General features: G+C 41.9%; 1 protein-coding gene across 10 annotated transcripts in view; it reads left to right on the plus strand.

The window, feature by feature from the left end:
- Positions 1-22,046, plus strand: part of LOC105478453 (Rho GTPase activating protein 19) — a 79,327-nt gene that overhangs the window by 6,861 nt on the left and 50,420 nt on the right. Inside the window, exon 1 of one of the 10 annotated variants that reach the window (XM_071069363.1) lies at positions 14,729-14,992. The exons of 8 other annotated variants lie outside the window; for them this stretch is intronic. In XM_071069363.1, coding sequence (XP_070925464.1) covers positions 14,964-14,992 — 29 coding nt within the window. In that variant the 5' untranslated portion in view covers positions 14,729-14,963. Of the gene's footprint in view, positions 1-14,728; positions 14,993-22,046 lie in introns of those variants that run through there. One more of the 10 variants, XM_071069371.1, reaches the window with a different exon arrangement.

Below are 22,046 nucleotides of genomic sequence, written 5' to 3' on the forward strand. Positions count from 1 at the left end.
TAAACTGGTAAGTGGCATGAAACCACAGCATAAAGCAAAGCAGATACTGTTGCACAAGTTTTCTTTGGTCAGAACAAGTGGGTTGGTAGTATTATAAAGAGTGATATTGGAAATCTGTACACTTTTTGTTGTAAACATTAAATTTGGCTTAGGCCAGGTGTGGTGGCTCATGCCTGTAATTGCAGCACTTTGGGAGGCTGAGGCGGGCAGATCACTTGAGGTCAGGAGTTCGAGACCAGCCTGGCCAACATGGTGAAACACTGTCTCTACTAAAAATATAAAAATTAGCTGGGTGTGTGGCGGGTGCCTGTAATCCCAGCTACTGGGGAGGCTGAGGCAGGAGAATTGCTTGAACCCGGGAGGTGGAGGTTGCAGTGAGCTGAGATCGTGCCACTGTACTCCAGCCTGGGCGACAGAGAGAGAGAGACTCTGTCTCTAAAAAAAAAAAAAAGAAAAGAAAGAAAATTAATCTGGATATAGTGGCACATACCCACAGTCCCAGCTACTTGGGAGGCTGAAGCAGGAGGATCACTTGATCTCAAGAGTTTGAGGCTGCAGGAAGCTAGAATGCCACCACTATACTCTGGCCTGGGTGACTGAGACCCTGTTGTTAAAAAAAAATAAGTAAAAATAAAAATAAATTTGTTTAAAAAAATTGTATTAAAAAACATAACCATGTATCATCTTACCTATTAAGTGTATAGTTAATTAATGTTAACTACATTTGCATTGTTCTGTGTCCAGCCATTTTTTATATGGAACATCTATAACCTACAAATCCATTGAAGCTTTAAGAGTATATACTTTCAGCATTGCACAGTGGCTCATGCCTGTAATCCCAGGACTTTGGGAGGCCGAGGCGGGCAGATCACCTGAGGTCAGGAGTTTAAGACCAGCCTGGCCAGCATGGTGAAACCCTGTCTCTACTAAAAATACAAAAAATTACCTGGGCGCAGTGGCATGCACCTGTAATCCCAGCTACTTGGGAGGCTGAGGCAGGAGAATTGCTTGAACCTGGGAGGTGGAGGTTGTGGTGAACTGAGATCACACCATTGCACTCCAGCCTGGGCAACAGAGCGAGACTCAGTCTCACAGGAAAAAAAAAAAAAAGTATAAAAAAAAATACTTTTTTTTTTCTTTCTTTTTTGTTAAGAGTGTATAGTTTGGCTGAGAGTGGTGGCTCACACCTGTAATCCTGTCACTTTGGGAAGCTGAGGTGGTAGGATCATTTGAGCCCAGGAGTTTGAGACCAGCCTGGGCAACCTAGCAAGACATTGTCTCTACTAAAAATAAAAAAAATTAGCCAGGCATGGTGGTATACGCCTGTGGTCTCAGCTACTAGGGAGGCTGAGGCAGGAGGATTGCTTGAGCCTGGGAGGTCGAGGATGCAGTGAGCCGTGATTATGCCACCACTCTAGCATGGGCAACTGCGCAAGACTGCCTCAAAAAAACCCCAGTATATACTTTTTCCCCTCTTTCCCCGCTATGAAATAAACTTACATAATATTTACTACAGAAGGCTAGAAAAATACGTAGAAAGAAACCGGAGGCTGGGCTCAGTGTCTCACGCCTGTAATCCCAGCACTTTGGGAGGCCAAGGTGCGGGGGATCACTTGAGGTCAGTAGTTCGAGACCAGCCTGGCCAACACGGTGAAACCCTGTCTCTACTAAAAAGACAAAAATTTAGCTGGGCGTGGTGTCGCATGTCTGTAATCCCAGCTACTCAAGAGGCTGAGGCAGGAGAATCGCTTGAACCTGGGAGGCGGACTTGGCAGTGAGCCGAGATTGCACCGCTGTACTCTAGCTTGGGCAACAGAGTGAGACTGTCTCAAAAACAAAAAACAAAAAATACAAATAAAAATAAGAGAAAAAAGCCAGGTGTGGTGATGTGCACCTGTAGTCCCAGGTACTGGGGAGGCTGAAGTGGGAGGATTGCTTGAACCCAGGAGCTTGAGGCTGCAGTGAGCTATGATGACACCACTGTGCTCCAGCCTGGGTGCCAGAGTGAGACCCTGTCTCTGAAAAAAAAAAAAAAGGAAAAAGAAAAATATGTAGAAAAAAAGTAAATAAGCCACTCCAATTTACCAGATAGATACAACCATTATTAACATTGAGAGAGTTTTTTTTTTTTTTTTTTTTTTTTTTTTTTTTTTTTTAATAGAGATGAAGTTTCACTATGTTGCCCAGGCTGGTCTTTTTTTTTTTTTTTTTTTGAGACGGAGTCTTGCTGTGTCGCCCAGGCTGGAGTGCAGTGGCCGCATCTCAGCTCACTGCAAGCTCCGCCTCCCGGGTCTACGCCATTCTCCTGCCTCAGCCTCCCAAGTAGCTGGGACTACAGGCGCCCGCCACCTCACCCGGCTAGTTTTTTGTATTTTTTTAGTAGAGACGGGGTTTCACCGTATTTAGCCAGGCTGGTCTCGATCTCCTGACCTTGTGATCCGCCTGTCTCGGCCTCCCAAAGTGCTGGGATTACAGGCTTGAGCCACCGCGCCCGGCCCAGGCTGGTCTTAAACTCTTGGGCTCATGCCATCCTCCCACCTTGGCACCCCAAAGTGCTGAGATTACAGGTGTGAGCCACCACGTCTGGTTCCTTCTGAGTCTTAAACTTTGTCTGTTATCTAAAATGTGACCTATCCAAGACCTGATTTCTATATCTTGGTTTCACAATTTCCTCCCAATAAGTGCATCATTTCCGGTTGGAAACAGTATAGCAAAAGAGTGATTGAAATACAAGTATTTTCTTTCTTTCTTTTTTTTCTTTTTTGAGAGTGAGTCTTGCTCTGTTGCCCAGGCGGAAGTACGGTGGCATGATCTCAGCTCACTGCAACCTCCCAGGTTCAAGCAATTCTCCCAAGTAGCTGGGACTACAGGCACTCGCCACCATGCCGGCTAATTTTTGTATTTTTAGTAGAGACGGGGTTTCACTATGTTGGCCAGGTTGGTCTCGAACTCCTGACCTCAGGCAATCCGCCCACCTCAGCCTCCCAAAGTGTTGAGATTACAGGCGTGAGCCACCGCGCCTGGCTGGAATACAATTATTTTCTTTTTTAGTCCTCACTGCAGCCCCATGAGGAATTATTATACTTAGTTTAGAGATGAGGAAACCGAGACTGAGAACGGTTAAGAAGTGGCAGACTCAGAATCAAAGCCGATTGTCTGCCCCAAAGCCTGCGAGGTATCCGGTGAACCACACTGCCTCCCGAAGATGCCCTCTGGTCACCTTCAGTGAACACTTTCACCTACACTTTTACTAACCATCTTTTAGGATGGGTTGTTTCCACAGATGCTGGAGTCTATTTATTTTGTGCTGATGTTTTGCTACTATTACCTGATATAAACCAAGTTCAACTAGGTCATAGAAACTACATAGTAATAGCTGGGCGCGGTGGCTCACGCCTGTAATCCCAGTACTTTGGGATGCTGAGGTGGGCGGATTACCTGAGATCAGGAGTTCGAGACCAGACTGGCCAATATGGTAAAACCCCGTCTCTACTAAAAATACAAAAATTAGCCAGGCATGGTGGCAGGCACCTGTAATCTCAGCTACTCGGGAGCCTGAGGCAGGAGAATCACTTGAACCCGGGAGGCAGAGATTGCAGTGAGCCAAGATCGCACCATTGCACTCCAGCCTGGGTGACAAGAGTGAGACTCTGTCTCAAAAAAAAAAAAAAAAAAAAAGGAGAAAGGAAACTACATAGTAATTTAAACAGAGAATGTTTAATAGGTTATTAACTATAACTGAGGATTCGAGTAACAAGGGATTGGCTAGTAAGAAGTAAAGAGATCTCTAAAAAATATAGAAATAGATACAGGAATCGGCTGAGATAGAATGTACAAGGAAGAGGTTCCCTAGGGCAGAGTTCCAGACCTTGCTGGAGATGGCATGGCCATGGTTGACTGAATGGCAGAGACATTGCTCTGAAGGGGAAGATACAGAAGGGAGGGCTCAGATTCATACTGGGACAAACAGACTTACACATTCATATTTGTTAGGATTCTTTCAGTTATATGCGATAGAAACTAAAACTAGCTTAAGCAAAAAGAGACTCTAAAATTGGCTCAAGAAACTGAAAAGCCCAGGGGATAAATCAAGTATGGTTTAATCTGAATGGAAAATCTCAAATCTCAGTGTCACTAGATATCTACCTCTTTACTGTCTTAGATCTGGTTTCCTCTGTTTTTGCTTCCTAAGAAGGCAGATTCTGTATAAAAAGTGGCAGTAATGGACCACCAACGGTGTCAGTCTTACATCCCACCAACTTAGCGATTTTAGGATTTCACTAGAGTCTTGGAGTTGAGACTTTTTGTCCTGGTTTGACTTGCGGGCCTTTGCCTGGATTCGTGAAGGGAATAAAATGTTTCAGTTGGTTAAGCTTGGGTGACATGCTCACAGCCAGTGACCACCAGATTGCATAGATTTGAAAGATGGGGGCCGGGCGCGGTGGCTCAAGCCTGTAATCCCAGCACTTTGGGAGGCCAAGGCGGGCGGATCACAAGGTCAGGAGATCGAGACCACAGTGAAACCCCGTCTCTACTAAAAATACAAAAAATTAGCCGGGCGCGGTGGCGGGCGCCTGTAGTCCTAGCTACTCAGGAGGCTGAGGCAGGAGAATGGCGTGAACCCAGGAGGCGGAGCTTGCAGTGAGCCGAGATCGCGCCACTGCACTCCAACCTGGGCAACAGCGTGAGACTCCGTCTCAAAAAAAAAAAAAAAAAAAAAGAAAGATGGGGAGAAGATTTTTTTTTCTTTTTTTTTTTTGAGACGGAGTCTCGCTTTGTCACCCACGCTGGAGTGCAGTGGCGCGATCTTGGCTCACTGTAACTCTACCTCCCAGGTTCACGTCATTCTCCTGCCTTAGCCTCCCGAGTTGCTGGGACTAGAGGCGGGTGCCACCATGCCCGGCTAATTTTTTGTATTTTTAGTAGAGACGGGGTTTCACCGCGTTAGCCAGGATGGTCTCCATCTCCTGACCTTGTAATCCGCCCCCCTCGGCCTCCCAAAGTGCTGGGATTACAGGTGTGAGCCACTGTGCCTGGCTGAGAAGTTTATTGCTTAAAAGAAAATGGGGGTGCTGTTACCAGAGGAAGGGGAAAATAGATATTGGGAAGGCAAAAGCAGCAGATGTCCACTGTGCTGTCTCTGTAACTCCCCGTGTACCTCTCTTTAAATTTATGTTTTGAAAAGGGTCGGCCACTAATGTGTGGTGAAAACACTTTATGTTTCTTAATAAAAGCCCGAGAAACCAAAAAGCACCTTAAGTATTAGCTATCATTTTTCCCCCACTGTCTAAATCCTACTCGTCTTTTAAGATCTAGCTCACATCTCTTGTATATGGGTGAAAGAGTCTCTCCTGAATTCTTAGAGCCTTTATTGTCTGTATCATGTGTTTGGCTATTAATGATCTTGTATCTTCTTTTGTGTTGTGGTCTTCAGCTACTATTTGAAATCGTGTAGCACTTAGTGAATTTTCAATTCCTGGAGGCCAGAGACTTACCTTAATTTTTGTCCCTATACCTTACAATACCTTAAAGTTACAAAGGAATCAGTAGATCATGATTGGATTGATTTTAAATGACACATGAGTGACTAATTTCTTGTTTGGGTATCATATGTCTCAGAAAAGCAATTCACCTTCCTATGCTAGTTGGTGAAAAGATTTATGGTTAAGTTTGTGGAATATTGAATACTTCTGGCTGAGTAAAAGTATAGAAAGTCTTTTCTTGGCTGAGACAGGGTGTCGCTCTATTATTACTCAGGCTGGAGTGGCAGAGGCAAGAACACACCTCGCTGCAGCCTTGACCTCCTGGACTCAGGTGATCCTCCCACCTCAGCCTCCTGAGTAGTTGGGACCAGAGACTCAAGCAATCATGCCTGGCTAATTTAAAAACATTTTCTTTCTTTCTTTTTTTTTTTTTTTGTAGAGACAGAGTCTCGTCATGTCACCTAGACTGGTCTTGAACTCCTAGGCTCAAGTGATCCTGCCACCTTGTCCTCACAAGGTGTTGGAATTATAGGCACGAGCCACTGTGCCTGGCCAGAAACTTTTTTATTTTTATTTTTTTGAGACAGAGTCTCGCTCTGTCACCCAGGCTGGAGTGCAGTGGCGTGATCTTGGCTCACTGCAAACTCTGCCTCCCCGGTTCATGCCATTCTCCTGCCTCAGCCTCCTGAGTAGCTGGCACTACAGGCGCCTGCCACCAGGCCTGGCTAATTTTTTGTAATTTTTTTTTTTTTTTTAGTAGAGACTGGGTTTCAGCGTGTTAGCCAGGATGGTCTCGATCTGCTGACCTCATGATCCGCCCACCTCGGCCTTCCAAAGTGCTGGGATTACAGGCGTGAGCCACTGTACCCGGCCGCTAGAAACTCTTAAGAATTTTCAATTTGTGAGCTTCTGTAGATATGAACAAGTCATATGCCAGAACAAAAACCATTAGCTGTCTCTTGGATAGTATGTGTCACTCTGGACTTTGGAACAAATGAATATAGAATTAGTCTTTTAGGACCTAATCTGATCATACATAGAAGTACTTCTAGTTATAAGTGCCTGAGACTCATGGCACTTAAAAATCTGCCCACCTCGGGCTCCCAAAGTGCTGGGATTATAGATGTGAACCGCTGTGCCAGATGTTACTTTCTTTTTTTCTTTTTTTTTGAGAGAGTCTCACTCTGTTGCCCAGGCTGGAATGCAGTGGCGTGATCTCATCTCACTGCAAGCTCCACCTCCCAGGTTCACGCCATTCTCCTGCCTGAGCCTTCCAAGTAGCTGGGACTACAGGCGCCTGCCACCACGCTCTGCTAATTTTTTTTTGTATTTTTAGTAGAGACAGGGTTTCACCATGTAATCCAGGATGGTCTTGAACTCCTGACCTTGTGATCCACCCACCTCGGCCTCCCAAAGTGCTGAGATTACAGGCGTGAGCCCCCGTGCCCTGCCAGATGTTACTTTCTTAATACAAATAACTTTCTTCCCATTGTACACTAGTGTGAGGGAGGAAAATTAAGGAAGGTGTCAGCAACAGAATTAATGCTTATTCATATGACACCCAAAAAGATAAAAATTACCAAGCAAATAAATAAGTCAATACATTGGCATTATTGATACTCATCATTCTTGACTGAGAATATTACATTGTCATTCCATTGGGCAGAATCTTAGATTAGGATTCCAAAAATGTTTAGGTTAAGAAGGTAGGCAATCAAGAGTTTTTTCATCTCAGAATAGTTTGTCAATTTAATTTTGGTTAAGTTGTATTATTAGTTTGAAGTCTGGGCTAGGCGTGGTGGCTCATGCCTGTGGTCCCAGCACTTTGGGAGGCCGAGGTGGGAGGATCACTTAGGCCCAGGAATTTGAGACCTGGGCAACATAGAAAGACTTGTGTCTACAAATAGTAAAAAAAATTAGCCAGGTGTTGGTGGTGCAAGTCTGTGGTGCCAGCTACTTGAGAGGCTGATGTGGGGGAATTGCTTGAGCTCAGGCAGTTGAGGCTACAGTGAGTCATGATTGTGCCATTGTGCTCTAGCCTGGGCAACAAGGGGAGACCCAGTCTCAAAAAAAAGAAAACTAAAATAAAACACACACACACACACACACACACACACACACACACACACACGCAAGCAAGAAAAAAATTTGTTCAGGTTGAGATCAAATATAGGGGCCAAATATATTTTCAGACTTTTGGAGTCTAAATTAGAGATAATTTTGTAGTTTATACTACAAAACATTGCACAGCTATTCTTAAGGGCAGACCTTAGGGTATAAATATTTCAAAAATTTTATCTAAGAAATTGGATATCGTTCCCTGAATTGTGGTACTACTTATTAATGTTGAACTGTCTCTGATATTAAAAAGCACCACCAGCTTGGGCATATAGGGCCTGTTTAGTTTTCTCTTCTCTCTTTATGTACAACTTTCATGATACTGCCTTAAATTTGATATGTAGAAAGAGGGAAGAATACAGTCTTTTCTTTGATAGTTGTATTTCTTATCTAACAGCTTTCCAACAAAGTGACACAGTTAAAGCCATGTTTCAGAGCCTTTTAGAGTTGAAAAAGCAGTAAGAGAGAGTGAATACTTCTCTCAGGATGGTAAATCAGATTTAGACAACTTTAAATATAGCTCGTATTTTGATAAATCTTGCCAAGGTTGTGGTTCTTGGAAAACAAATCAAGTTAGGCAATTCACCAGGGAGGAAACATTTAGTTTTGTGGGTATGCAGTTTTGGTATAGTCAGCCAAAAGATACATCTGCAGGATGCAGTTGTTTTTTTTTTTTTTAAACTGCCTTGAATTTTGCAGATTCATGGCTTCAACATGCCTTAGAAGCACTTGCATTTCATTTTTCTGTAATTGATTTTTCAGCTGTGGATTGTTTCCAGTCCTTTCACTGAGCATATCACCTTACATGTAGGGTTCCATCTAGTGGTAAAAGTGGTAATTGTAGACTATAAGTAGGTTATACAAATTATTATTTTTTTAGTATTACTAGATTGATAGATTTATGCCGCTTTGACATGATAGGGCACAGTCCACCTGATTGATACTCATTTGGCACACTCTTCTCAATTCTGTTCACTAAATTATATCTTGAGTTAGGATGAAAATAATGCAGCTTTCAGGCTTTAAAGTGACTAAATTTAAACTGTTAAGAGTCCTGACATTGTCTGCACAAGACAGCATTTTCTGTCACTTACAGAAAGTTACGTTTGGCTTGTCAAGAAAAAAAGAAACATAATCCCAAAGCAGCAACCATTTAAAATAAAAGAAGACTGCCACAAGGATTCATGCAGAATATTTAAAATTTTCCTGTTGAACAAAATGATTTAACTGATTTTTTCTTCAGGGATGATGCTCTCAAATAGCTTATATGCATCTTTTGGAAATCGAAAGATCCTGGAATAGCGTCTTCCATGTGGGACATCTTGAAAGATAGTATTTTGGTTTCAGTGAGTTACGTGAATGAATCTCCAGTCCTTATCAGTGTGATGGGTCTGTTTACAGAGTATAAGTTTGATTCTTAGATTTGTAGAATTTATAAAGAAAGAAAACTATAGCCTGTTTACGAAAGACAAGGACAGTTCTTCCAGCAAAACTGACTGCATCAAAAGTAGACTTCTGCGCAGATTGTGAGGTTGGAGTGAAAGTGGTATTTGTTGTACCTGATGTAGTAACTGTGGTGGGAGTTGTAGAAGAGAAAGGCAGAGTTGTGGTTTTAACTTGGGATACTGGGAGTTATTATTTCCTTTAGGCTTCTGTGTTTCCCAAGATTTCCACAAAATCCATAAAAAGTCATTGTGAACTCAACATACAAAGCCTCAGCAAATCTGCTCAGATTCACTGAGTGTGAAACACTGGATCTATGTGTCACTGTGGAATTGATTGGCACCAGAGTGGCAGTTGGCACAGAACAGAAGTCTGTCCTGTTCACCACACCACAGTCTCTAACTGTTGAATTATGTGAACAGTAGCTCTCATCTTCTTTACATTCTATCTAAAAGCAGGTATTATTAACAGTGCTTTAAAACAGGAAACACAGCTGTTGCAGCCTTCATAGGTTTCTGGTGCTGGAGTGGTGACTGATGGGAAGGATGTCACTGGCACTGGGGTTATCTTGGAGTTGCGACCCATAGCAGTGGGCAGGAGAGCCCTGACATGGTGTCCTCAGCATTGGTATACAGAGGAAAGCTGCCATGCACAACATCCTGTCAATCTCCTGCAGGCCACCTACCCCAAATTGTTCTTTTTGAGGGGTCTTACCTCTATCATTCTTTGGGATAGTTGTCCAGAGCCCTTGTTATTTCTTTTTTTTTTTTTTTTTTGAGACGGAGTCTTGCTCTGTCGCCCAGGCTGGAGTGCAGTGGCCGGATCTCAGCTTACTGCAAGCTCTGCCTCCCGGGTTCACGCCATTCTCCTGCCTCAGCCTCCCAAGTAGCTGGGACTACAGGCGCCCGCCACCTCGCCCGGCTAGTGTTTTGTATTTTTTTTTAGTAGAGACGGGGTTTCACCGTGTTAGCCAGGATGGTCTCCATCTCTTGACCTTGCGATCCGCCCATCTCGGCCTCCCAAAGTGCTGGGATTACAGGCTTGAGCCACCGCGCCCGGCCTGCCCTTGTTATTTCTGTATGCCTACATACCTAGCTACTAATTTTCCTGCTTCTGGCCATCTATGTAAAAACTTTTGTGATGAGGAAATTAATCTTTAGTATATACTTTGATTTTCTATAATATTTATATCAAATTGAAGTGAGATTGAAGCCAAAACTACTTGGTTTCTTTATTTTTTTTTTTTTTCGAGGCGGAGTCTCGCTCTGTCGCCCAGGCTGGAGTGCTGTGTCCTGATCTCTGCTCACTGCGAGCTCCGCCTCCTGTGTTCACGCTATTCTCCTGCCTCAGCCTTCCGAGTAGCTGGGACCACAGGTGCCTGCCAGCACGCCCGGCTAATTTTTTTTATTTTTAGTAGAGACGGGGGGTTTCACTGTTAGCCAGAGTGGTCTCGATCTCCTGACCTTGTGATCCGCCCGCCTCGGCCTCCCAAAGTGTTGGGATTATAGGCGTGAGCCACCGTGCCCAGCCCAGAGCCACCGTGCCCAGCCCAGTACTTTGTTTCTTTAAAAAAATTTGTCATGAAATGTCGATTATACATACAAGTTTATAGAATAATATAATCAATACTCTTCCCATTACCCGGCTTCAGCAAATCTTAAAATTTTGCCATATTTGCTTCAAATGCTCCCCTTTTCCCATAGCTCAATGATTTATCCACAAGAACGTTATTAGCACTTCAGGAACTCTTTTTTTTTTTTTTTTTTTTTTTTTTTGAGACGGAGTCTTGCTCTGTCACCCAGGCTGGAGTGCAGTGGCCGGATCTCAGCTCACTGCAAGCTCCTCCTCTCGGGTTCACGCCATTCTCCTGCCTCAGCCTCCCGAGTAGCTGGGACTACAGGCACCCGCCACTTCGCCCGGCTAGTTTTTTGTATTTTTTAGTAGAGATGGGGTTTCACCGTGTTAGCCAGGATGGTCTCGATCTCCTGACCTCGTGATCCGCCCGTATCGGCCTCCCAAAGTGCTGGGATTACAGGCTTGAGCCACCGCGCCCGGCCTTTTTTTTTTTTTTTAAAAGATGGGGTCTTGCTCTGCCACCCAGGCTAGAGTGCAGTGGCGCGATCTCAGCTCACTGCAACCTCCACCTCCGGGGTTCAAGCAGTTCAGCCTCAGCCTCCCGTGTAGCTGGGATTACAGGTGCCCGCCACCATGCCCGGCTAATTTTTGTATTTTTTAGTAGAGACGGGGGTTTCACCGTGTTGGCCAGGCAGGTCTCATCCGCCTGACCTCGTGATCCACCTGCTTTGGCCTTCCAAAGTGCTGGGATTACAGGCGTGAGCCACCGTGCCCGGCCTCAGGAACTCTTTCATACCTTCATGACTTCTCTTAATCACTGTCCATGAAAGGTAACCATTATCCTGAATATTATGGTAAATACATTTCTGCTTCTCTTTATAGTTTACCATTTAAGCAAATCTCTCTAAATACTAGTTTCGTTTATTTTTAAAATTTGATATGTCGTCATATAGTATATAGTTGTATGTTTGTGTGTGTGTGTGTGTGTGGCTTCTTTTGCTTTTCATTTGTGAGATTTAGCTATGATTGTACATATAGCTAGAGTCTGTCCATTTTCATTACTATGTAATATTCCATTGCAAATAAACAAAGCCATTAAATTAAAATTCTGCTGGACATTTTGCTTTTTTAGTTTTGGCTGTTTAGAAAATAATGTTGTGGGTTGGGTGTGGTGGCTCATGCCTGTAATCCCAGCACTTTGAGAGCTGAGGTGGGTGGATTGCTTGAGGCCAGGAGTTTGAGACCAGCCTGCTCAACATGGGAAACCCTGTCTCTACTAAAAATACAAAAATTAGCTGGGCATGATGGCACTCACCTGTAATCCCAACTACTCAGGAGTCTGAGGCATGAGAAGCGCTTGAACCATGGAGGCAGAAGTTGCAGTGAGCCAAGATAGTGCCACTGTACTCCAGCCTGGGCGACAGAATGAGTCTCTGTCTCAAAAACAAAAAAGAAAAAATAAAAACAGAAATTAATGAAATAAGCTGGGCATGGTGGCTCCTGCCTATAATCCCAGCACTTTGGGAGGCTAAGGTGGGTGGATCACCTGAGGTCAGGAGTTCGAGACCAGCCTGGCCAACATGGTGAAACCCTGTCTCTACTAAAAATACAAAAATTAGCTGGGTATGCTAGTGTGTGCCTTTAATTCCAGCTACTGGGGAGGCTGATGCAGGAGAATTGCTTGAACTTGGGAGGTGGAGGTTGCAGTGAGCCAAGATTGTGCCATTGCACTCTGGCCTAGAAGACAGAGCAAGACTCCATCTCAAAGGAAGAAAAAAAAAAAAAGAAACTAATGAAATAAACAATAAACATATACAATAGAGAGGTTCAACAAAGCTAGAAGTTGGAACCTTGACAAAACTAATTACATTGAAAAACAAATTTTTTTTTTTTTTTTTTTTTGAGACAGAGTCTCGCTCTGTTGCCCAGGCTGGAGTGCAGTGGCCGGATCGCAGCTCACTGCAAGCTCCGCCTCCCGGGTTTACGCCATTCTCCTGCCTCAGCCTCCCAAGTAGCTGGGACTACAGGCGCCTGCCACCTCGCCCGGCTAGTTTTTTGTATTTTTTAGTAGAGACGGGGTTTCACCATGTTAGCCAGGATGATCTCGATCTCCTGACCTCGTGATCCGCCCGTCTTCGCCTCCCAAAGTGCTGGGATTACAGGCTTGAGCCACTGCGCCCGGCTGAAAAACAAATTACCAGTATCAGGAACAAAGAGGAGGACATTACTATGGAACCTAGAGATATTAAAAAAGATAAGAGGATATTATATACCAATTTATACCAATAAAGTTTGAAGGTTTATGTGAAATAGACAAATTCCTTGAAATGTACAACTTAACAAAATTAACACAAGAAGTAAAGGAAAATGTGAGTAGTCCCATAACACAAAATAAGTGGAATGTGTAATGAAAAACTTTTTCACAGAGAAAATTCTAGGTTCAGATGGCTTAATCAGCCAATTCTGTCACATATTTAAAGAAGAAATAACACTAATCTCACATAAATTTTTTCAGAAAATAGAAAAATAAGACATTGGCCGGGCGCGGTGGCTCATGCCTGTGGGAGGCCGGGCAGGCAGATTGCCTGAGCTCAGGAGTTCGAGACCAGCCTGGGCAACACCATGAAATCCTGTCTTTACCAAAATACAAAAAAATTAGATGGGCGAGGCGGCATGTGCTTTGTAGTCCCAGCTACTCAGGAGACTGAGGCAGGAGAATTGCTTGAACCTGGGAGGCGGAGGTTGCAGTGAGTGAGCTGAGATCGTGCCACTGCACTCCAGTTCAGGCGACAGAGTGAGACTCTGTCTGAAAAAGAAAAGTACAAAAAAAAAAAAAAAGACATATTTCCCACCTGAGTGTATAAGGCTAGAACAACCTTGATATAAAACCTAATGAAGACATTATAAGAAAGGGAAATTTAAGACTAATCACACTTATGAATGAATGGGAAATTTAAACTATTAGCAAACCAAATTCAGCAACATATAAAAATGATAATACAGCATAACAAAGTTGAGTTAGTTGAGAAATGCAAGGTTGGTTTGACAATAGAAAATCAGTATTATTTACCATAAAGGAAAAAATTATATGATCATCAATAGATGCACAAAAAATTTTCGATAAGTATTTGATAAAATTAAACACCAATACACAATTTTAAATAAATAAGTAAATATATAAATAAATATACATATCTCCTCCGGAAGGCAGAGGCTGCAGTGAGCCGAGATTGTGCCACTGCACTCCAGCCTGGATGACAAGAGTGAGACTCTGTCTTTAAAAAAAATAAATAACATAGCAGACTGAGAATAAAAATATACCACCTGAATCTGATTTTGCTAAGTGATGAGTAAGGAAAGGTACTATTTTTAAATTTACTTTATTCTTTATTCTGATAACATGTGAAGTTGAGATTCTTTTTATGTTTATTAGTCTTAGGTCCCCTCTTCTCTGCATTACTGATCATGTCATTTGACTAATTTTCTGTTGAGTCAAGTGTCTTTTCCTTATTAATTTTTAGGATTACTGATTCATTCTGAACACTGATCCTTGGTTATATGCATGGCAAACATCTTTTTTTCAATCTGTGGCTTATCTTGCATTTTATTATTACTTTTAGAGTTTTAGATTTATTTATTTATTTATTTATTATGAATGGAGAGTATGTTCACATGAATATAAAATCCAGAAAATACAAAAGAGCATACAGTGAAAAGTTTCTCTCCCACTCTTCTTCCCCTTTTATCCATTTCTCTTTAGAGGCATTGTGACTTCATTTTTAAGAAATTTAGTGTGTAGTGTCATTTGTTATACAGAAAAATTTAATGTAGTTAAATTTATGATTCTTTCTTTGGGGATTGTGCTTTTTATGTCTTGTTTAAGAAACTCTTCCTCTGTTGCATTAATTTATTCTATAGTGTTTTTTACTGCTTTTAAATTTGGCTTTTCATATTTAGATCTTTATTTTGTTTGGAATTTATTTTTTGTCTGTAACGTGAAGTAGGGATCACCCCTCCCCCATATTGTAAAACTACCTGTTCTATGCTTTTACATTTGTAACTGTTTCATCTAGTATAACTGAAGCGGTGATGGGAGTCTCCTTTTGAGCTTCATCTATGCATTGGCAAATACAGTTAATTAACTGGTCTAGTTTTTTATCTCTATTTCTGTATTTGCAGATGAGTGCTCAGAGTCCTAAGTACTGCCTTTCAGGCCTCATAATGTGCCCTTGTATCCTCTAACATGTCTGGAATGTGTGTAGGCTGTGCTGGGGCAGGGAAAGGAGAGTTTCTTTGTCACAACAAACAAGGGGAAAGCTTTTTTCCTGTCTCTTCGATTTACCAATGCCTCATCAGAAGCTTTCAGCACTTATGTAAGAAATATATTTATTTTCTTGAACTTTAGTATATTTAGTTGGTTTTGCAATATCATAGAGTGGAAGGTTGTTTTTGCTTAAATACAGTAGTTTTTTCTTTAGTCCTATAAATTTCTTAAGTTCTTAAACATGTTTCTTGATAATTTTAGCTTTATATTGTGGTATTGTGTATTCTTTGGAAAGGGATTAGTGGGCTTTGTGATATGGGGTAACTTTAAGAAAAATAACCCGCTATAACTCTTTTCCATCTTTCACCTTCCATTTGATTTCTCTTTTAACTATTTCCATCTCTTACATATTGTTTTGCCAGATGGTCCACATAGAAAAAGTGAGGAAGTAGGGGAAAAGAAAAGAACTAGCTTAAAGAAATTAAAGTGTGACATAATGAGAGAATGAACATGGGAAGAAAGGGGAGAAAAAACAGAAGGGAAGAGAAACTGAGATTGTTTACGTGTTACTTATGTGTTACGAGTTCCAAGGTATCTTTTTTTCTTATGTTCCTTATAAATAGCTAGGAGCAGTCTTGAACCTGTTTATTCTTCTCCCTGTTTGTGCTGTTTAGGAGGGAGTAGTTTTGGGGGTGATGGCCAAGTAGGAAGAATTCTGTTGAAAAACTATACATGTTGCTTTTAGTTTCTTTCTCACTTGTGTACAATATTTGATCCAGTTTAGTGCTGGAAGGGTCAACTGTGTTGAAAGTGTTAGAATCTTGAGTTTTGCTCTGAACATTAATAAAAGTCTGAAAGTTTTATGTATGTATGTATGTGTTTCTGTTTCAGGAATATAATGGTTGCTATTAATACACATTTTTATGTTAATGCTAATTTGATCTGAATCAGTTATTCAGAATTAAAAGTGATGTGAATTCCAGAAAATGATTAGTTTAGACTCAATAAATTATAAGACTCTTTTTGGTGCTACACATTTTATGATTTTTATGGTCTTCCTGGTAGGGGAGTGATTTCTCATTGGCAGTGATTATAAACAATAGTCCTATATTGACCCTTCCTTCTTGACTGAAATAAGCTGATGTTAAAAAAGAGGCTCTTGTCAATGATTTAAGATGAAGTTGCTTCTAATTTTATTTGGCTTTTATCATTGGCATTTGAACAGGAAAAATAGTGTGTAAAAAGGTTGAGGAGACAAGCATTTTAAATTCTATTTTTTTTAGTTACTTTTTGGCTTGAGGACACACATTCCTAGTTTTTAATTTTTGTTATTTCTCATAATACATTATCATTTCAGAGAAAAGAAGGAATCTCCTAGCCACCAACTGAAGATGTGGACTGTTAATTAAATCATGTAATAATTTTTCAAGGAAATAGAGATGAACTTTGAAGTCTACCTACGCCTTGTTTTCACTATACTGTTATTATTAATTATCCATGTAGTATTGACAATGTCCTTTGTAGATTAGTTACATTTAGTATTTAGAAGTGCCGTCATTTTTCCTGGAATAGTGCTTTGGTACCTAGGGTATAATGGACCACTTATAAGTTGTGATTGCTTTTACTGTGGGTATGTTTGTATGAGTCAGGTGAATTTCAGTTCTGCCTGACTGAGATATGATAACTTGTCCTTTCTAGCTTGCGTTATGTCCATTTGTTGGTTATATAATAGATGACTGTTTATATAATAAGGATTAGAACAAGCCATTAGACTTTATTGTTAATGGATACAAACTATATGTCTTCTGTAAGAGTTTCAAGGATACAATTCTTAAATATAACAACATATTAGAAGTAAAAAGGGAATGATATGCTTTGGCTATGTCCCCACACAAATCTCATCTTGAATTCTAGCTCCCATAATCCCCATGTGTTGTAGGAAGAACCCAGTGGGAGGTAATTGAATCATGGGGGCGGGTTTTTCCTGTGCTGTTCTCTTGATAGTGAATAAGTCTCACAAGAGCTGATGTTTTTATAAAGGGCAGTTCCCCTACACACGCTCTCTTGACTGCTGCCACGTAAGATATGCCTTTGTTCCCCCTTCGCTTTCCACCATGATTGTGAGGCCTCCCCAGCCATGTGGAACTATGAGTCCATTAAACCTGTCTTTCCTTTATAAATTACTGAGTCTCTGGTATGTCTTTATTAACAGCATGAGAACAGACTAATACAGTAAACTGGTACCAGTAGAGTTGGGTACTACTGTAAGGATACCTGAAAATGTGGAAGCGACTTTTAAACTGAGTAACAGGCAGAGGTTGGAACAGTTTAGAGGACTCAGAAGACAGGGAAATGTGGGGAAGTTTGGAACTTCCTAGAGACTTGTTGAATAGCTTTGACCAAAATGCTGATAGTGATATGGACAGTGAAGTCCAGACTGAGGTGGTCTCAGATGGAGATGAGGAACTTGTTGGGAACTTATATAAAGGTCACTCTTGCTAGGAGGAGCCAAATCCTAATTTCCAAGACAATGGGGAAAATGTCTCCAGGGCATGTCAGAGACCTTTGTAGCAGCCCCTCCCATCACAGGCCTGGAAGCCTACGAGGAAAAATGATGCTGTGGGTGGGCCCAGGGCCTTGCTGCTTTGTGCAGTCCCTGGACTTGGTGCCCTGGGTCCCAGCTATGGCTAAAAGGGGCCAGTGTACAGCTCAGGACATTGCTTCAGAGGGCACAGGCCCCAAGCCTTGGCAGTTTACATGTGGTTTTGGGCCTGCGGGTGCACAGAAGTCAAGAATTGAGGTTTGGGAACCTCTGCCTGGATTTCAGAGGATGTGTGGAAATGCCTCAATGTCGAGGCAAAGATGTGCTGCAGGGATGGAGCCCTCATGGAGAACCTCTGCTAGAGCAGTTCAGAAGAAGGGAAATGTGGAATGGGAGCCCCCATACAAAGTCACCACTGGGGCACTGCCTAGTGGAGTTGTGAGAAGAGGGCTACCATCCTCCAGACCCCAGAACTGTAGATCCACTGATAGCTTGCATTGTGCATCTGGAAAAGCTGCAAACACTCAATGCCAGCCTGTGAAAGCAACTGGGAGTGGGGATGTACCCAGGAAAGCCACAGGGGCAGAGCTGCCCAAGACCATGAGAACCCACCTCTTGCATTAGTGTGACCTGGATGTGAGACGTGGAGTCAAAGGAGACTATTTCAGAGCTGTAAGATTTAATTACTGCCCTGTTGGATTTCAGACTTGCATAGGGCCTGTAGCCCTTTGTTTTGGCCAATTTCTCCCATTTGGAATGGGTGTATTTACCCAATGCCTGTACCCTCATTGTACCTAGGAAGTAACTAACTTGCTTTTGATTTTACAGGCTCATAGGCAGAAGGGACTTGTCTCAGATGAGACTTTGGACTATGGACTTTCGAGTTAATGATGAAATGAGTTAAGACTTTGGGGGACTGTTGGGGAGGCATAATTGGTTTTGAAATGTGAGGACATGAGATTTGGGAGGGGCTGGGGTGGAATTATATGGTTTGGTTGTGTCCCCACCCAAATCTCATTTTGAATTATAGCTCTCATAATCCCCACATGTCATGAGAGGAACTCAGTTGAAGGTAATTGAATCATGGGGTGGTTTTTCCCCACGGGAATAAGTCTCATGAGATCCGATGGTTTTATAAAGGGCAGTTACCCTGCACACACACTCTTACCTGCTGCTGCTGAGACCAGTTCGTCTGGGGAGACCCTAACCCAGCAGCGCTAGAGGAATTAAAGACACACACACAGAAATATAGGGGTTTGAAGTGGGAAATCAGGGGTCTCACAGCCTTCAGAGCTGAGAGCCCTGAACAGAGATTTACCCATGTATTTATTAACAGCAAGCCAATGATGAGCCTTGTTTTTATAGATTATAGATGAAGTAAGAGTATTCTTTATGGGAAACAAAGGGATGGGCCGAAATAAAGGGATGGGTTTGGCTAGTTAACTGCAGCAGGAGCATGTCCTTAAGGCACAGATTGTTCATGCTATTGTTTGTGGTTTTAAGAACGCCTTTAAGTGGTTTTCCACCCTGGGTGGGCCAAGGATTCCTTGCCCTCATTCAGGTAAACCCACAATCTTCCATCATGGGCGTCATGGCCATCATGAATATGTCACGGTGCTGCAGAGATTTTGTTTATGGCCAGTTTTGGGACCAGATTTTGGGGGGCCTGTTCTCAACCTGTTCCCCTTCTTTGATTTGCAAAGCGATAAAAGCAAAGGCAGCTTTGTCACGGTGAGCTACTTCTCACAGGAGTCAGAATCCACATCTGCAGACTATACAAAGACAAACAACATAGATTAAAAGCACAATCATCATTGAAATCACAGAGCTTCCAAGTGTTTTTATCCTTTTTAATGGGTTATTAGCTGCTAATCTGTCTGCAACTCCTTCAAGCACTCAAGTTCCTGGCATTAAGGTCAGGTGTACCTGGGATGTTTTGAATATTTGTTATTTTAATTTTGCAATATCCAAAGACAAGTTTGTAGAGTGTCATTCTAGATGCTTTTTTATTCTTTCCTAAATTTTGATCTTATTAAGAGCATTTAATAGTTTCCACAAATCCTTATGTTAAGCTCCTAGAGCGGGCCATATCATTTGAGGTTGAGGTGCCACTATATTGCCATGGTTCCAGATAATAGGAACTTTTCTGTACTTCTTATCATTTCTACCATCTGACCATTTTGTTCAGATCATCTTAACATAGTGTGACCATGGCATGCAGACTGAGAGGTGCAATTCAAGCCAAACATCCCCTTAGGGGACCAATCAATAACGATTCCATAGGAATCGTTGTGCAGCACCGCTGCCTGTTCTGCAATGCAATCTTCCTAAACAAGTACGTTCATTATTTCTGGCCAGGTTCTATTTTGTTTACAAATAGGTTTTTGAGGGCAATATGCCTCAATTATAGGAGCAGATTTATTATGGTAAATACTGAGATCAGCAAGCATGCGTAACTGTGTCATAGAGTGATTACATGCAGCCATTATTACCAGCCAAGATTGATAAATCTGCCCAATAAGTATAATTGTTCTCTGTGTCAGCCCTTGTTTAAGGAATACTCACGGCAGTGGTGATCACTGCTATCATAGCTACCATTAAATTACTCATTGTGACTGGGTCTTTTACTTTCCTCAGGTTTTCTTCTGCCATCTGCGACAGCTTCTTGATCTGTCCCCGGGTGGGTGGCTGTGTTCAACGGGTGTTGCTCGTGACAGTTGGGGTCCTCCTCAGTATCAGCCTCAACATGGCTGCAGCCAGGGGGTCCTTGGGATCCTCCTGGAATCTCTTCCTTGGCATCTGGCTCATGATAAGGTTTCAGGTATCTTGATGGTATCCAAATCAGCTATTGATTCGGTGGTCCTGGAGAGACACAAGCATAACCTCTACTCCAAGTTATTATTTTACTTTTCCCAACTTTTTGTTATCAGATCTCCCCACCAAACCAATTGTTCTGCTTCTGTCTTTGCAACTGGTTTCTGTAGATGCTGTTCAGCTGCTGATAACATCCGGCCTTTTGGCAGGCTCAAAAAATTTAAAGTTAATAATGCTAGATTCAGTTGCATCTGTGGGGTTCCATATTCTCTTTCTCCCCCTTTTTTGTTTTTGTCATCAGTTTTGTATCTGTATGAAATAGTAACTGAGCATTTTTAATTAACTGTGTGGAATGAACCACGTATGAAGAGTCAGAAATCACATTAATAGGCATATTAAAAGCAGTCAATACCTCAATTACAGCTACAAGCTCCGCTTTTTGAGCTGAAGTATAGGGCGTCTGGAAAACTTTACTTTTTGAGCCAGAATAAGAAGCTTTACCATTACTAGACCCATCTGTGAAACAATGAAAACGCTTAGTAGGCTGCAGGTTGTTTACCACAGGAATTGTAAATGCAAACTGTTCACAGTCTTGCTCAGCTAAGGGGATAGTAAAGAAACAGTCTTTTAAATCTATGACTATTAAAGGCCAAGTTTTTGGAATTATAGCAGGAGAAGGCAATACTGGCTGTAATGCTCCCGTAGGTTGTATAACTGAATTGATGGCTCTTAAGTCAGTTAATATTCTCCATTTACCTGATTTTTTTCTTAATTACGAAAACTGGAGAATTCCAAGGGGAAAATGTTGGAGCTATGTGTCCATTTTCTAATTGTTCAGTAACTAATTTCTCTAAAGCTTCCAGTTTCTCTTTACTTAGTGGCCATTGTTCTATCCAAATTGGCTTATCTGTTAACCATTTTAAAGGTGTAAGTTCTGGAGGCTTAACAATGGCTGCCATCAAAAATGATATCCTAATATTTGGCAGGAACTTTGTCTTTCCACTTGAAGCAGTTCTTTCAAACCTTGCAAATTTTTTTCTAGTCCCATACCAGGGACATACCCCATTTCATGCATTGTATGTTGACTTTGAGGGCTATATAATTGTTCTGGAATTAGAACTTGTGTTCCCCGTTGTTGTAATAAATCTCTTCCCCATAAATTTATAGGTACAGAAATTATAATTGGTTGAATAGTCCCAGGTTGTCCATCGGGACCCTCACAATGCAAAATATAACACTTTGATATACTTCAGGGGCTTTACCAACTCCAGCTATGTCAAATTGAGTGGGTTGAATTGGCCATGTGGACGACCAGTGCTGTAGAGAAATGACTGAAATGTTGACTCCTGTATCTACCAAACCTTTAAATTTCTTTCCCTGAATAGTTATTTCACAGGTAGGGCATTTATTAGTAACTTGATTTACCCAGTAAGCTGCTTTGCCTTGCTTATTTGTGCTTCCAAATCTTCTTCTTTGTTTAATTTCACTTTTTCCCATTCCCACATACGGCACAGTCAGGAGCTGTGCTTTGTGCTATCCTGGCTCTGCTATGCGCTATCATGGCCCTGCTATGTGCTATCCTGGCTCTGCTTTCCAGGGAACAGAAGTAGATATAACAATTTGAATTTCCCATTGTAATCTGAATCAGTGACTCCTATATGTATTTGTACCCCTTTTAAACTTAAACTAGACCTTCCAAAAAGTATTCCTATTGTCCCTGCTGGCAAGGGACCATAGACTCCTGTTGGGACCTTTCGTGGCAGTTCCCCAGGCAGAAGACTCACAGCTTTTGTGCAGCATAAATCTA

This window comes from Macaca nemestrina, chromosome 9 (assembly GCF_043159975.1).
Source record: "Macaca nemestrina isolate mMacNem1 chromosome 9, mMacNem.hap1, whole genome shotgun sequence".
Lineage (NCBI taxonomy): Eukaryota > Metazoa > Chordata > Mammalia > Primates > Cercopithecidae > Macaca > Macaca nemestrina.